Source organism: Emys orbicularis, chromosome 5, assembly GCF_028017835.1.
Source record: "Emys orbicularis isolate rEmyOrb1 chromosome 5, rEmyOrb1.hap1, whole genome shotgun sequence".
NCBI lineage: Eukaryota > Metazoa > Chordata > Testudines > Emydidae > Emys > Emys orbicularis.
This window is the reverse complement of record NC_088687.1, coordinates 21,361,836-21,377,834: the sequence shown is the minus strand read 5'-3', so window position 1 is coordinate 21,377,834 and position 15,999 is coordinate 21,361,836. Positions and strand designations below refer to the sequence as shown.

Genomic DNA, 15,999 nt, shown 5'->3' with positions numbered 1-15,999 from the left:
GGTGGACAACCCGCATCAGTGACCGGATCCCCAGAGACCACAAACAACCACTGGGCAGATTGAAAACGCGCTGGGCCAATCCCATGACAAAACTTTTTGGACAGAAATGGAAAGAACATGCTCACAACAAAATGGAAGGGTGTGGCGTTGACTTGCGTTTGTGGAGGGATGGACGAAGACAAGCTGGACAAAGGTGAATATACACCAAAATAACTGTCCACATGCAGGGTTTGCACCAATTTAACTAAATCAGTTTCTAAATGGATTTAGTTACAATAGTACAAGGTTCTTGTGGAGACAAGGCCTAACCTGTCACCCCTACTTTAAGAGTTTATGGTGATGTGCTATGTCTATTGCTGCTTCAGCTCTATTATCATCCTTGCCATTTTTGCCACAACTCCTGTTTCCCCAGTGTGAACAAATTTGTCCAGATTTCAGTTTGTACAATACTTCACAATGAGCATGTTTTGGGGGGGGGGGGGAGAAACTAGAGTCCCCAGTGAGATGTGTCGAGAGAGAATGAAAGAGGAAAAACACTGAAGCATTATGTGTCCAGGACTTGCTTCCAAGAAGAGCTCAATCAATATGGAAATTGATTAACATTTACCTCATGGCTCTGTTTTTTATCATGTAGTACATAAATCACATTGGGTAAGAGAATTTAGAGTCAAATCCACCTCTACATAAGCCAGCTGACAGCTGCACAGAACTTAAAGGGCTCCTGTATGCACTTTCACTAGGTACATCAAGAATTTACATGTACACAGTGCCAATGACAGCAATTTTTTTGAGTGCAACATCCCAGGGTGCCAGAATAAATTTTGATGATGATGATAACAGAAAGAAGAGGGCCAAGAGAAAATTAGAATTGCTTTGCCCCGATGAGAAAGCACATGCTGTTAGTCACTACTGACGCAGTAATAGAGTTGTTCTGCTAACAGGATTTCTTATGTTTATTATCTAGAGAGCAGCAAGTTCCAGGCAACAACAATGTGTTACTGAATTAAGAGTCATACAGAAGGGCACATTCTTGCATACTAAAGTGAAAGACCCTGACAGTGAAGCTGACAAAGTGCTTGACCTTGTGTTGAGCGCTAGCAGTGCATTGTGCCCTGATTACCACTATGTTTAAAGCTGTGTGATCTTCAGCTGGCTTATCTACAAAGGATAATGCCCAAAGCTTTTTGTTTCAGTGAGATAAACTGGGCAAAATCAGCTGTTGAACTTTCCAAGTATATCCAGGCAGAGCATGTTGCTGTCAGTGGAACAAGGCTGCTCTCAACAACTGTTGTTGTGTACTTAGGGTATGTCTATACTTACCTCCGGGTTCGGCGGTAAGCAATCGATCTTCTGGGATCGATTTATCGCGTCTTGTCTAGACGCGATAAATCGATCCCGGAAGTGCTCGCCGTCGACACTGGTACTCCTGCTCCGCGAGAGGAGTACGCAGAGTCGATGGGGGAGCCTGCCTGCCGCATGTGGACCTGCGGTAAGTACCTTGTAGTTCGAACTAAGATACTTCGACTTCAGCTACGTTATTCACGTAGCTGAATTTGCGTATCTTAGTTCGAACTGGGGGGTTAGTGTGGACCAGCCCTTAGTGACCAGCACTGCACAATACATCCCTGCCCTGAGGAAGTGGTTACATTCAAAACTGTGATTGTTTTTGACAATGTTAATAGTACAGCAGCACCAGATCGGGAGCAGTGGCTGATCAGCAGTGAAGGAGTTACCAGAAGAAATGAGAGAAGCACAAGATTTCAGCTGACTTGTCTAAAATCATGCAATCAGTGAGTTGATAAGTGTGACTCAACTTTTGCAGTTGCTGTTAAAGCAAAATGCCACACAATACAGTGGAACTGATATATATGTAAGCGGGGGAATGGTCCCGCTATTGTGGGGAACTTTCCTGGCTTCTGCACTACCCCGGTGAAGTGGGCTAGCGAAAGGATCCGAGCCCTCGCTCCCACTTCCTTTACCCAGAGGCCTCCCTGCCCTTGAGGACTCCCCTTCCACTCTCCTGTCTGGCAGAGTCCTCGTAAACCCCGACAAGGCTGGGCCCAGGATTCCTGGGGGGCTTGACCCCCAACCCTGCTGTGGTCACCTAGGACAGGGGCTCGGGTGTCCCCACTCCGGGGTACTCTCTCTGCACTGGGCACCTCCCTGTCCCACTGATCATTTTATACAATTTAAAGCAAATACAAGTTGTTTAATTAACAATTACTTTTAAAAAAGAATAAGGAAAAATGGGAAAGGTTAAAGGAAAACCCATCACCCTGCTCTGTGGCAGGGAACATCACAAGCAGTGTCTCTGGAACGTCAGGGCAGTTCACAGTCTGTTCCTTGTAGGTCCCGGGCCTCCTTCTCAGGCCCTGGCTGTGCTGCAGAGACGCTGTGGGTTGGACACTTGCTCTGGCGGTGGCCACACGCTCTCAGGCTCTAGGTGGCAGGACCCTTCTTCCCAGCGTCGCCCCTGTCCGGTCGGGGTTATGATCCCCCTCCAAGTCTGGCCTGCAAGGCCTCTTGGCTGAGGCGTCTCCCTGTGCTGGGCCTGCTGCCCAGGGTCCCCCTCACTCTCCCCAGCTGCTCACCGCACCCGGCTCCAGCCCCTGCTCCAGCCCCAGCTCCAGCCCCAGCTCCAGCTCCACTCTGCTTCAGCACGGCTGCTGCTGCTGCTCTGCCTTCAGCTCCCTGGGCTGCTTCTCTGGCCTCTCTGGCTCTGGTTGCTACAGCTCTGCCCCCAGGGCAGGTCTGCTCTGCAGGCTGCTTCTGTGACTCTGCTCCCAGCTCTGACCTGCTTCCTGGCTGCTTGTCTGGCCCCTCTGGCTCTGGTTGCTGCAGCTCTCCTCCCAGGGCAGGTCTGCTCTCTCTGGGCTGTGCTCTGGCTTTTGGGGCTGCAGCTCTGCTCCCAGCAACTTAGCTCGGGCCCCTGCTCTCTCCTTAGCTCGGCCCCACTCTGTCTGACTCAAGCCATTCCAGTTCACACGGAGGACGGGACCCCCCTCGCCTCCTGATTCTCTGATTAGCCTGCCCGCCCTGTCAATCAGGCTGATCTGGAGCATTGGCCTCTCCCCATTGTTCCTGGGGACTGTCAGTCTCAGGCTCCTGATTTGCCATCGACCCTTCCCCTTTTAGTACTGGGAGCAAGCCAACCAAAACACCCCCACTGAATGTTAGTAAGGGGGCAACAGTCCCCTTATATATATATATATATATATATATATATATATATATATATATATATATATATATATATATATATATATAAAAACATAAACGTGGTCATGCTGGGTCAGACCAATGGTCCATCTAACCCAGTATCCTGTCTTCTGACAGAGGTCCGTGCTGGATGTTTCAGAGGGAATGAACAGAACAAGGTAATTATCGAACGATCCCTCCCCTATTATCCAGCCCCAGCTTCTGGCAGTTATGAAACCAGAATTGATTAATCTGGAAACTGAATTGAGCAAAGAATGACTTTTCTGTTTTCTACACAAACACTTACGAAGGGTAGTGAGGCAAACAGTGTAATTTTATAATTGGCACCTCTCTTTGAGCCAATCACATCATTCCCCCCCTTAAAATTTAGCAGCACAGTATGAAAGATTATTCTACACCCGTGGTTTTTAATCTGTAGTCTGTGGACCCCCAGGGGCCGCAGACTATGTCTAAGATTTCCAAAGGGGTCTGCACCTCCATTTGAAATTTTTTAGGGGTCTGCAAATGAAAAGGTTGAAAACCATTGTTCTACACTACAAATTACAAACAAGAGTCAATCACTTTTCAAAGTTTGTCAGTTACAACAAAAGAACATGAACCATACAGGATGTTGCTTTCTTGACAGTTGGAGAATGTAGGCTGAGACACAGGAAATGCAATTTATCACTGGAATTCATGAGATAAGCAAAGTTTGTAAGTGCTGACGTTCTGTTATTTTGCTGGGTTTAGGCAATTTATAGCACAGGGGTGGCAAAACTTACTGACCATCCAAACCACAGGCAACAATCTTCAGAAGTTTGAGAGTCGGGGCGCGTCTGCCAGGGCTCAGGGCTTCAGCCCCACTCCTGCTGAAGCCCTGGCAGGTGTGCCCTGTGGGCCTGAAGCCCCAAGACCCTTCTCCCCACTGGGCAGAAGGCAATGTGTGGAGGGGGGCACATGGGGTCACATGCCCCCATACTTTTGCGAGGGTTTGCTGGCCCCACTTTGTCACATGGTGCTGCTGGGCTCCCTTCCTCCAGGGCAGCTGTTGGAGCTGGCAAGGTGGGAGCGGTGACTGGGGAGAAGCAGCAGCAAACACCTGGGAGCTGCAGGGAGCAACTGCTGAGGGGAAGGGGTGGGGCATGCCTAGGAGGGCAATTCAAGCTGTTGGAGGGGGCCAAACTTTTAAATTGTGCCCCCAATTCTCAGCAGGCACCAGTCCTCTCTGGCAGAAGCCTCTTGCCCCACCAGCTGCTCGTCTGGTAGGCAAAGAATGGGCGGGAGTATGAGGGGTTCCGTGAGCTGCACTTTAACTGTAAAAGAGCTGCCTCCTTCCCGGGCTCCAGCTGCTGCTGCGCTGGGGAAGTTGCTTCGGTCCCGGCGCGCGGTGGAGAGCGGTAGGAGCCGAGAAGTTGGAGCCCGGGGAGGAGGCGGTCCCCTTACCATGCCTCCCTATTTTCCCGGACATGTACGGCTTTTTGGAAATTCCTCCCGGACGGGGATTTGAGGACCAAAAAGCCAGACATGTCCGGGAAAATCCGGACATATGGTAACCCTATGAGAACAAGCAAACAGCATGGGTCACTGGCTAATACAAATTATTTCCTTTAATTCTTAACTATTTTTAATGTATGCTTTCAGTAGCTAATTGTGTGTATTTCCCTGTTTTTGCTCATTTCCTGATTACACGTTGTTTTCTGGTGTGGCACACTGCCCTGAATTCTGTACTGAACTAAATCCCACACAGCCCCTCTGGAAGTCAATAATGTTGCCACCCACTGAAGTCATTGAGTGCACCTCAGAGGTTTGGAGCTGGGTGTGCCTCAGCTCAGCTACAAGCTGTGAAGGTGTTTCATCGGCTAGCTCCTGTAGACTCTAGCACCTGATGACTCCCAATAAGCACTTAGGCCTGTTGCTCAAGGAAAGGATTGTTTCCTAGTGGGGATAGAAAGGAAGGTCTTTCAAACTCAAGGTACAACCTCTCACTCATAACAAATGATAAAGAACTGCTCCCTACTTGGCCCTTTAGGGGCAGCCCAATAGAGAGGGTTAAGGCTCCTCAGGCCTCGTAACTGGGATTCCACTTTTAGTCCATTCCAACAAAGGCAATTAGACATCACCTGTGTTATGCTTCTAGGCCAATGTAGCTGTTCCTACATGGCTCCTGATAACAGGCAATTGACCTGTGCACGACAAATGGCCCACAATCATCACCCCACAGCCCTTTCCCACGGGCTACTGCAGCTCCTCCTGGCGTGAACCTGCTCTCCTAAGGGCTCTGTGTCCCTCAGCAGCCTCCTAGTTTTCAAGCTGCCTCCTGTGGCTGGATCCCTGGAGACCCAACCCCCTTTCTGGGCCAGACTTTTTGAAATCGTTTCCACCTCCTTCCTGCTATTGACCAGGAGAGGGGACAGAGAAGGTAAATCTCCATGACTATTATTATTTCTTCTACCTTTCCCTTCTGTCTCATATGCTTCCCTTCTTCCCCGGTGTCCACTCTTCTTTTCCAAGTGGATCCTGATCCTTCATTTCAGCTGTTTCTCGCATGTGTGATTTCACCTTCCTCCTCCCTTCCCTGGGCTTGCACTATGACATGAACTGTTCCTCCTCTATCCCATTTTTGTTAGTATTAAAACAGTTTATAAAGCTGCCGGAGTCCAAGCCAGGATGTCTGTGGTTAAGCTTTCTCGTGCACCCCAAAGCTTCATTTGGTTATGGTGCAATCCGGCAGCCTAACCGCCTCTAAAATAGGGCACTTGGGTTGTCTAGAGACTGACAAACAGTTACATCCAGCATTGTTTGCTGTGTTGTCTGTTTGTGGAAATAACCACCTCCCCAAATCAAGAATAGCATCTGTTTCTTTGCTGTTACGTGGATGTTTGTTTAAACTGAGCCATGGGAAACAAATGTTTAATTAGTGTCTAATGTCAGAAGCATGCTAGAGAGAGAATTTGCTGGAAGGGTAAATGGAAGGAGATTTCACTTTTGAGAGGATTTTATAAAGCCAATAGAGAGGAAGAATTGTCTTGTGGTGAAGGGACTGGACTGGGACTCAGGGAAGCTGGGTTCAGTTCTTGGCTCTGCTATAGATTTCCCATGTGACCTTGGGCAGGTCACTTCATTTTTCTGTGCCCCATTTCTCTTTCTGTAAAAAAGGGGATAATACTCTTTCCCCCCACCCTATCCATCTTGTGTATGTAAAATGTAGGCTCTTTAGGGCAGGAGCTACCCTTTAAAATGTGTTTGGGACACAATGGAGCCCTGATTGAAGTTGGGCCCTCTAGATATTACCATAACACAAGTAATACTATAATACGTGTTTCTTTTTAAAGTGACTGTTCACCAAGAGCCCGAGTGGTGTTCTGTAAAGCTATGTTATGTCATTCCAACAAGAGTCATTCAGGAAAAATGATGCGCATCCCCTGAGGAATGCTTGCTTCCTGCTGTCAGACACTAAGTCTCCGAAGATTCATCTCCGAAGATTCATCACAGCAGAATTAATTTTCATCACAATAATCACCCACTCAGCAACTTGCCTTTGGACCTTTCAACCACACTTCCAACCTCAGAGCATTCCCTGGGAAGAGATGGTTAATATTTAGCAGTGAATGACATAAAAATATCCTGTGCTACTTCTACGAAGTGGCTATTAATTGTCATTACTTTCCCCTTGAAGTTGTTCATACAACATGCTGCAGATGTTAGTAGCTTTATGACTCAATGAAATGGTAACACCCATTCCTTTTCAATGTATTCCATGACAAGGAATTTTTAAATGTTTTTTAAAGAGTCTATCATGTGACTCGGTAGGTCTTGAATTGAGTATATTTCTGCTAGTGATTGAAATATTTTCAATTCCATCATTTAAATTGTATGTTTAAATCCGAACCCTCCCTGCCAATTTTGTTTCTCAAGTTCTGCAGGATCTAGAATGAAGAGATTCTGTGTCTTCCGGTTTAAATTTCTGTACCTATTTAAATGGGCAGGAATGATATGAGGTGAGCTCAAGTTGCTTAATCCAGATTCATTTCCACATTGCAAAATGGGAGGGTGGGAGAGATAGCTCAGTGGTTTGAGCATTGGCCTGCTAAATCCAGGGTTGTGAGTTCAATCCTTGAGTGGGCCACTTAAGTATCTGGGACAAAATCAGTACTTGGACCTGCTAGTGAAGGCAAGGGGGCTGGACTCGTATGACCTTTCAAGGTCCCTTCCAGTTCTAGGAGATAGGATATCTCCATTAATTTTATTTATTTATTTATTTACAGCTAGGGAGTTTATAGACCTGGGATTTTGGTTCAATGAACTATAAAGATAGAGGTCAGATCAAAAATTCCCATCTAGATGTGGCTTCAGATAAAGCCAAATAGCTTGACAGGCTATAGTTGCACTTAGCCACATTTTGCACTTACTTTTGAAGTGCATTGCTCTCTAGCACTGGTTGGCACTTTACATTATTTTAATTTAGGGACAAGTCGAAACAAGATCATTTTACCCTGACTTTCCACTCCAACCCTCAACTTTGTTAGTTCAAATACCATGGAGCCTGGATCCAAACCACCCACTTTTTTTTTTCTCTAGCTAAAACGCAAACCCCAGCCTCTTGATCTGGCAGTATTTTCAACACTTTGTGAACTAGGGAGTTTCCTGGTGGACGTAAACTATTGTGAACTGGGTGATTTCCAGGTGGGACATGAATACTTTTTCTGGGAGGTTTTGGTGGCTGCCAAGAGGCACCATCTGGGGAGATGGGAAGGATCTCTTGACAGCTGGTAGGCAGAACCAGGTTAAGAATATAGGATAGTGCACGTGCCGAACAGGAGAGTTTGCCCACTCTTGTATCTGTCTCCCTTCCCGCACTCACTATGTAAAATGCTTTCCCCTGCTGCAAGTTCCTGGTTGATCCCCAGTAGTGAGGAGGCAGGTCTCATCAGCAGGCCAGGCATGCTGTCAGGGTGGATTTACCATGGAGCTCAGAGAGGCTTCATGCAGGGAAGATAGACTGGCAATCAAGAGGTGGTAGGCTGACAGGTGGGTTGCCTAGTGCTTGCTGAGTCTGCATGTGTGATGATTTCAAGCCAAATCTTAAGAGGCACGGACAGCCTATAATTGCATTGAGATTGAAGGGGGTTGCAGGGGTTAGCTTCTCTCAGGATTTGTCCCTAAATCATCACGCCTGGAAGCCGAAATTAATAACAATTAAACTTTGTACAGCACGTCGAAAATCAAGTGTTAGGTAAGTGTTACGCTTTATTTGCATATAACAAGAGTTGTGGGGCTCCGACATAGACCGGAAGCTCATCTGGATCCAATGCCTCACACTCACTACCTTTCCTGCTTTTGGGATATTAGCCTAAAGGTGGTCTGCGCTAGTCCTGAGCAGGCATTGAAGAGGAAAGCTGGGTGAAGATTTTCCAGTGCAACAGTTTGCGGTTGTAAAATGCTGATCTGATGGAATAGAAACATTCTATGTGAGTGTGTCGATTCCATTGATACTTTTGATGGAAACCAAATAGACTGACAGGCTGGCCAGCTTGCCTGGTGTACTGGCAGCCTGCTGGCCAGGTTGGCAGGAAACCAGTCAGGGTCCTGGCTGCCCTGCTGGCAGGGGGACTGCCCGGTTGGTTCCCCAGTTGCCAGCCCTAGGACTTCCCAGTTCATGAACTGCCCACTTGGCAGGGAGCCAAGCGGGCTGGACAGTGAAATGGATTGTTCCATTTTGTCAGAAATTCCCATACAGAACTAAACATTGGCAACTCGGAATTTCCTGCAAAATGGAGATTCCTATTTCTTGCCAACTCTATTGAAAAGCAACCCGGAAGAGTTGCATTTACATAGCTTTGCTTGTTTACGGGTCTGCTTGAATTTCCTTAATATTGAAGTTACAGAATTTTTGCCCAAAATTACTATTTTGAAATCCTACAGCAGATTGACTGGTGACAAAAGGAAATAAATGAAATGTACAATTATAGACATTTTGTTGTCAAAGTACCTAAACCAAACCATGCAAAGCTTTCATGTTTATGGTGCACTGAGAAGACATTATAGAAATGGGCAAAAGAGTAAGAGAGAGAGAATAGCATTAGGAGCAAAGAATGAATTGTCCAGCCAAAGCTGCTGAAAAGTAATTTTGAGTTAAGAGAAATGCTCAAAGATTGGCAAAACTGGCCACTCCAAAATCACATACTGTTTAATCCTGTTCAAAAGTAAAACCTGCAGCATTCTAAATTACTGTCCTGCATGTTAAGATTAACTCTTAACATCCTGCAGTGTTTGTTTGCCTTGGTCTTCCTAGGAGGAGAATTAAAATGAATTCTAACTCTGGGCAAGGCACCAAGTTTCAAACTCTGTTCTACACAGATGCATGCATGCTATTTTTCAGTAATATCTTTGCTTGTGAGACAGGATGGAGAGTACATTTTTTGTCCCATGATTGTTTTTTTTTTTTTTTTAAATAAAAGTCTTATAATAATTCTTGGATCATCTTCATTAATGAAGCAAAATTCCACTTTGTGGTTTTTCATGCTTCCATGGCTATGGTCCCTGTGGATGCGGTTTTCCAAACTTTTTTTTTTTTTTAATCTGAAACGTTCTCTGAGGAGCTCCCTTAGACTCTGAATCAGAAGATCTGTTCCTTGTCTGCAATAATGGGAGGAGAGAAGATATGCTGTTCTTTCCCCTGGATAGTTCGACCTTTTTCTTCCCTTGAAAGAGTAGTTTAAAAGAGTCGGATTGTGGACTTGATTTCTGATCTCAGCATTCACAATTGGGCCCTGATTTGTTCACAAAATTAAGTGTAGAAATGTGCGCACATACTTGTGTATGTTGTTATCCATGGAAATCTAGCTTCTGTGCTTTCCCCCAACCTATTTTCAATATTATAGTTACATAATTTGTAGCAACCAAAAATACACAGCTCTGCTATATTGTATAGACTATTTTTTTCAGATATAATTTTTATGTTAAAAAGGGAATCTGCACAAAACATTTTGAGCTATGTAGGATTTGTTGTCTAGTCTGAATGAAATTAATACTTTAGAGAGATGCAAATAAGCCATGCACCGCACTACTGTTGTATCTCCTTCTGCTAATGTTTGTAGTCTTCCAAAGTCTCCTAATATTTAAAGACCTGTGTGAACTGTGATACAAACGATTGCAGGTGTGAATGAGGAAATCTAGCATGATAACCACATAACTAGTGTAATTCGTAATTGTTGGCTCGTATCAGTGGTAAAAGCTAGTCACTTGAGCTGATGCGGTCGTCTTACCATTACAACTGATATTTTAGAGCAGAAAGTCTTTTAATGATTATGTAGCATTGTGGCTTTGCTTTATCCAGGCTTTATTGGGGAGGCTTAGCTGAAACACCAGGACATAGCAGTTTTTATTGCTTCTACTTTTAGGCTAGGCAGTTTGAAATGAAGGGATAAGAAGGAATGTACAGCACATGATTTCCATGGACGTATGTTCTGGTAATGTCAGTATTCTCTTTGCAGGTGGAGTCTGTGGAAATTTTTTTCGATAGAACAGTGTTCCATCAGAAAATGCAGTTTCATCTAAATCAGAATGTTTTGTATGAAGATAATGATTTGACATTTTCCACAGAAAGGTTTTCAAACAATTGAAAAGCAAGATAGCATATATAATTTGGATCTTGTTTTATGCCGAGGTTATTTTGTTCTGACTGTCTTGTTTTATTTATATAACTGTATTATATTACATTACATTCACTAATTATGTCTTGACGCTAGTAAAACAAAATACACTTCATAAACTTCAGCTCGTGCAGAATGTGGTTCTGTTGTTTCGTACATGGAGAGTTTTGCACTTGTGTTTTGAAAACTGCACTGGCTTCCAGTTTGTTTCTATATGCTATTCTTAGAGTTACCATAGTTCTGATAGACAAAGCCTTGTACAGCTTAGGCCCTGGCTAAAAGACTGCCTCTTTCTTTGTGCTCCGTCCTGATGGTTAAAATCAGCTGAGCTAGAAAAGTCTAGACTTTTATTTGTTGAGGTTGGAGGCAGTGCAATTGCATTAAAGGATCCTTGGTCTGTCATTTGATTTCTCTGCAGGGCCCCAGTTTGTTTACCTCCAAGACACCTGACTGGACCTACCTATTTATTCAGGCTTTTATCTGTGAGGGAGTGGGAAGGAAGGTTTGCCTAAGGAGTTGGCTAAAAGGGCTATTTGAGTTTCATTTGCTGGGGAGTTCTTTGAAAGTTCTCGTGATTTGACACTTTCAGCTTTGTAACCTTTTACTACCCATAGCTCTTGATAATTATGTACGTGCAACTAGAAGGTATATTTATTGCATAAATTGCAATACAACCAAATAACATCAGAGAAGCACTGAGCTACACTCTCCTCACACACATGAACCTTGAATCTGACGCATCGACTTGCATTTGGATGGAGGGGAGATTGTATTTGCCTGCGTACCTAAATATTCATTAAACATCAGCACTTATATACCCTTGTGATACGACATGACACATTTCACCATGCTATAGCTAGAAACACTGAAAGAGTGAATAATTAATTATTATTTCCCATGGAGTAGATTTTCCCATAGTAAGTATTCTGCTGCTGGCTGGTCTGGTGGAATGGTGCCATTATCTCTGCATGAACTCACCCTCATCCAGTGTCATTAATGAGAGCCTTGAGCTGTCCAGAGGCAGGGATTTAGGATCCAACTCTTGGCTAAAGTGGCATTTTCAGGTGTCTATCCAATTGTTTTTCTAGGCTTGGAGTTTCCCATGACAATCACCACTATATGTCCAATCCTCCCTCTCTCTCTCTCTTTACTTTTACTTGCATTTCTAAAATGATGAATGACCCTTAGGAAGTACTCTATGCCTGGTTTTGCCATTCACAGATCTTCCACTGGGTCAGTGAGAGTTCCAAGCAGAGGGTTGCTGAATCTAGCCCCAAGTTGGACACCAGCTAAACCTTCCTCCCCCTGCACTTTACCAAATGTATTATTTACTCTGGAATCCAATGTCAGAGTCATAGTAGTAATGGTATTATTATCAATGTGTATATATAGCAATTTTCATCACATATATTCCCAAAGTATGTTACAACTTTAATTAAACCTTACAACACCCCGGTGGGGCGGGTCGGTATTATTTTGATTTAACAGATAGAGAAACAAAGGTTAAGTGATTTGTCCAAGGCTCTAGAGTAAAGGCAGATCCAAGAACAGAGCTTAGAAATCTTGGTTCCCAGTTTCTTCTTTAACACACCCTGCATCCCTAATCATTCGATCATGATGATGGTAGTGCAGATGGGCTGCAGTCAGGCATAGTGGCAAACAGACACTGGATAACGTAAAAGCTTCATCATTGATGGCTTCATGTCCTGAACACTAAAAATACCTTGGAAAGTATTTTCCTGCCCTCCTGCCTGACTGGTTTGAGTGTTTGTGATGTCTTCAATTGCTGCATGGGAGATACAGCATCTTGAACTCAGTCTTGGCAGGGAAGTCTGATTTTTCATATGTTTTAAGATGTAAATACATTTGTAATTTCTAAGTCTCCATTTATATTGTCTGTTTTATTTAGTCTTATTTAATAATCACCTATCCAAAATTCTAGGTACACGTAGAAAACGTAAACAAACTTTATTTGTGGATACACACGAATTCAACTTAAAAAAAGTCCAGCACTAAAAATTCTCCTAAATCCCTCTAAAACCAACTCTCTGACCATCACTCCCATCCACTTCTCTCCCCTCCTTCCCTGAAAATGCCTTGGGGAGACCTAAATTATACTGCATGACGTGATGGTCAACAGAATTAGGCTCTGATGGAGACATAGTTTCCAAAATCCAAGGCCCCTCACTGAAAACAACCTGTCTCTATTTCTGCCCTGTTCCCCTGATGCCCCTTCTTATTTTAGGTTTCAGAGTAGCAGCCGTGTTAGTCTGTATGTCTTAGTCTGAGCTCCCCAGCTAATAGCAAGTGTCTCAGTGTCACTCCAGAGAAAATGATGTTTAAAGCATTCAAGATTCAAAGCATTTGGGGCTTTATAGAATAAAACAACCTTTGATTGCACCAAGAACGAATTTGGAAGCCAGTGCTGATCATGTAATGTGTTCCTTCCAGGAAGTACCACTTAACAAATGGAAAGCCACATTTTTCCCCAGCTGAAGCTTTTCTGTAATCTTAAAGTGTAGCCCCCATGTAGAAAGCACTAAAGCAATCTGTTCTGGAGGTAACAGAATAGAAGCCAATTTCCTCTAGTGACAACATGGAGGAAATTGGCAAGTGCTTACCTCCAAACTACCAGCCTGATGTCAGTCTTTTCTGGACTAAGACTCACTGATGACTTAAGATATTAAACAGTTTTAAAGGGTAGAAACTATGCCATGTAAACAAAGGGCTTGGCATACACATGACATTGCTTTGACCTTTTGACATTTTATTCTCATTCTATGTCAATCTCAAGTTAATTGAACTGTAAACACAAAGGAGCCCTGTAGCTTTCTGTGCACTGTTAGCTTCTCAGTAGGCTGTATATTGCTTTTCAGAGGAAGGCTGTGGTCTATCATTGTCCCTTCTCAGCTACTCTTGTTGCTTCTGCTCGTAGAGAACTTGTCAGGTCACAAGGGGCAGTTCCCTCTTTGCTTCTTTAATTTTCATTTTGATTCTGAAATTGGTTTAAGGGCTTTAGCGTGGCCTTTGGGGCCAATTTTTTCTGAGAGCCTTAGTGTGTTAATGCTTACCTTGTTTCCATCAGTTCCTAGCTGACAGCATTTGAAAACTTGGGGCATGAGACCCAGCTGGTGTCAATATATTCAATGAGGTTAAAAGAACTATGCCAATTTACACTAACTGAGGATCTGGTCCTTGGACTCGTATTGCCTGGTGGAGAGACAAGGGATGAAATCCTGGCCTCACTGAAGTCAATAGTAAAATTCCCATTGACGCCAATGAAGCCAAGATTTCACCTGAAGGGTTTTATCATTTATTGATTCTTCCCATCCTAAATCAGCAAATTGGTACCATCCTGTGACGGGTTGGATCACAGAAACCCCCTTGGGAGCTGCCACCTGATGTGCAAAGACTACCTCTGCTCCTGTTTTCCCTGCCAGCTCAGGACTCCAGCACCCTGTCTTGCTGAGCCAGACACTCCCGTCTGGCTCCAACACAGAACCAGGGTCTGAATAACTTGCCCCAAAGCTGCAAGTTTACCTGAAAACAGCTCCCAGAAGTGTGCTTGTCTTTAGCACTCAGATGCCCAACTCCCAATGGGGTCTAAACCCAGATAAATCCGTTTTACCCTGTATAAAGCTTATGCAGGGCAAACTCATAAATTGTTCGCCCTCTATAACACTGATAGAGAGATATGCACAGTTGTTTGCTCCCTCAGGTATTAATACATACTCTGAGTAAATTACTAAATAATAAGTGATTTTATTAAATACAGACAGTAGGATTTAAGTGATTCCAAGTAGTAACAGACAGAACAAAGTAAGTCACCAAGTAAAATAAAATAAAATGCGCAAATCTATGTCTAATCAAACTAAATACAGATAATCTCACCCTCAGAGATGCTTCAGTAAGTTTTTCTCAGACTAGACACCTTCCAGGCCTGGGCATAATTCTTTCCCCTGGTACAGCTCTTGTTCCAGCTCAGGTGATAGCTAGGGGATTCTTCATGATGGCTCCTCTCTCCCTCTGTTCTCTTCCACCCCTTTATATATCTTTTGCATAAGGCGGGAACCCTTTGTCCCTCTGGGTTTCCACCCCGCCCACCCCCCACTGGAAAAGCACCAGGTTAAAGATGGATTCCAGTTCAGGTGACATGATCACATGTCACTGCAAGACTTCATTGCCCACTTGCCAGCACACACATATACAGGAAGACTAACAGGTAAACACAGCCATCTGCAGACAATGGTCTCTGTTAATGGGAGTCATCAAGATTCCAAACCATCATTAATGGCCCACACTTTACATAATTACAATAGGCCCTCAGAGTTATATTTCATATTTCTAGTTTTAGATGCAAGAGTGGTACATTTATACAAATGGGATGATCACACTCAGTAGGTTATAAGCTTTGTAATGATACCTTACAAGAGACCTTTTGCATGAAGCATATTCCAGTTACATTATATTCATTTATCATATTTTTATAAAACTATTCCAGTTACATTATATTCACTTCTTATTATGTTTTTATAAATCCATATAGACTGCACAACGTCACACATCCCATGTGGTTTTGTATTATGACTGGATTTCTTGTAAAGCTTTGGATGCAAGAATCTGTTTTACTCACTTGGTTTGATTTTGGGCCAGTCAACTTGTTCTATCCTGTGGTCCTCGTACTTTATGCCTGAATAGGCAAACAGATAGCGAATGATTTCTGCTCTTCCTCTCAGATTGAAATACATGAGCTTGTAGTGTGGCATGATGGATCTCTGAAAGAAAAAGCCATGTTGATTATTTAACACGTTAACTACCCTGCCACATTTATATAGAAGATATACCTACGTGTTTGTGACAATGGTAATAAAATGTCAGTACATAATGCCAAATTAAACATGTACATTAGCCTGCTACCCACAATATATCCTACTGCATAGCCACCACATGCTACACCTGTAGTTCCACATTCTATAGCCAAAATAGTCCAAGTTGGATGCTTAAAGCTAAGATGACAACCATTTGAGTTCAACTAAAAGAGTCAGGAAGAGAAGAGGAGAGGGGCATGTCAGTCTACAGCCTTCATCTCTCTCTTTCGTGCAGTTACAAAGCTATGGCTTGTCTTCTACAATTTTATTTTATTGTAAAA

The 15,999-nt window shown here is 43.8% G+C and overlaps 1 protein-coding gene across 1 annotated transcript in view; it reads right to left on the bottom strand.

Moving 5' to 3' along the window:
- Positions 1-15,616, bottom strand: part of HPGDS (hematopoietic prostaglandin D synthase) — a 44,292-nt gene extending 28,676 nt beyond the window's left edge. Inside the window, exon 1 of the mRNA XM_065405695.1 lies at positions 15,484-15,616. Coding sequence (XP_065261767.1) covers positions 15,484-15,616 — 133 coding nt within the window. The remainder of the gene's footprint in view (positions 1-15,483) is intronic.
- Between the last annotated feature and the right edge of the window lie 383 nt (positions 15,617-15,999).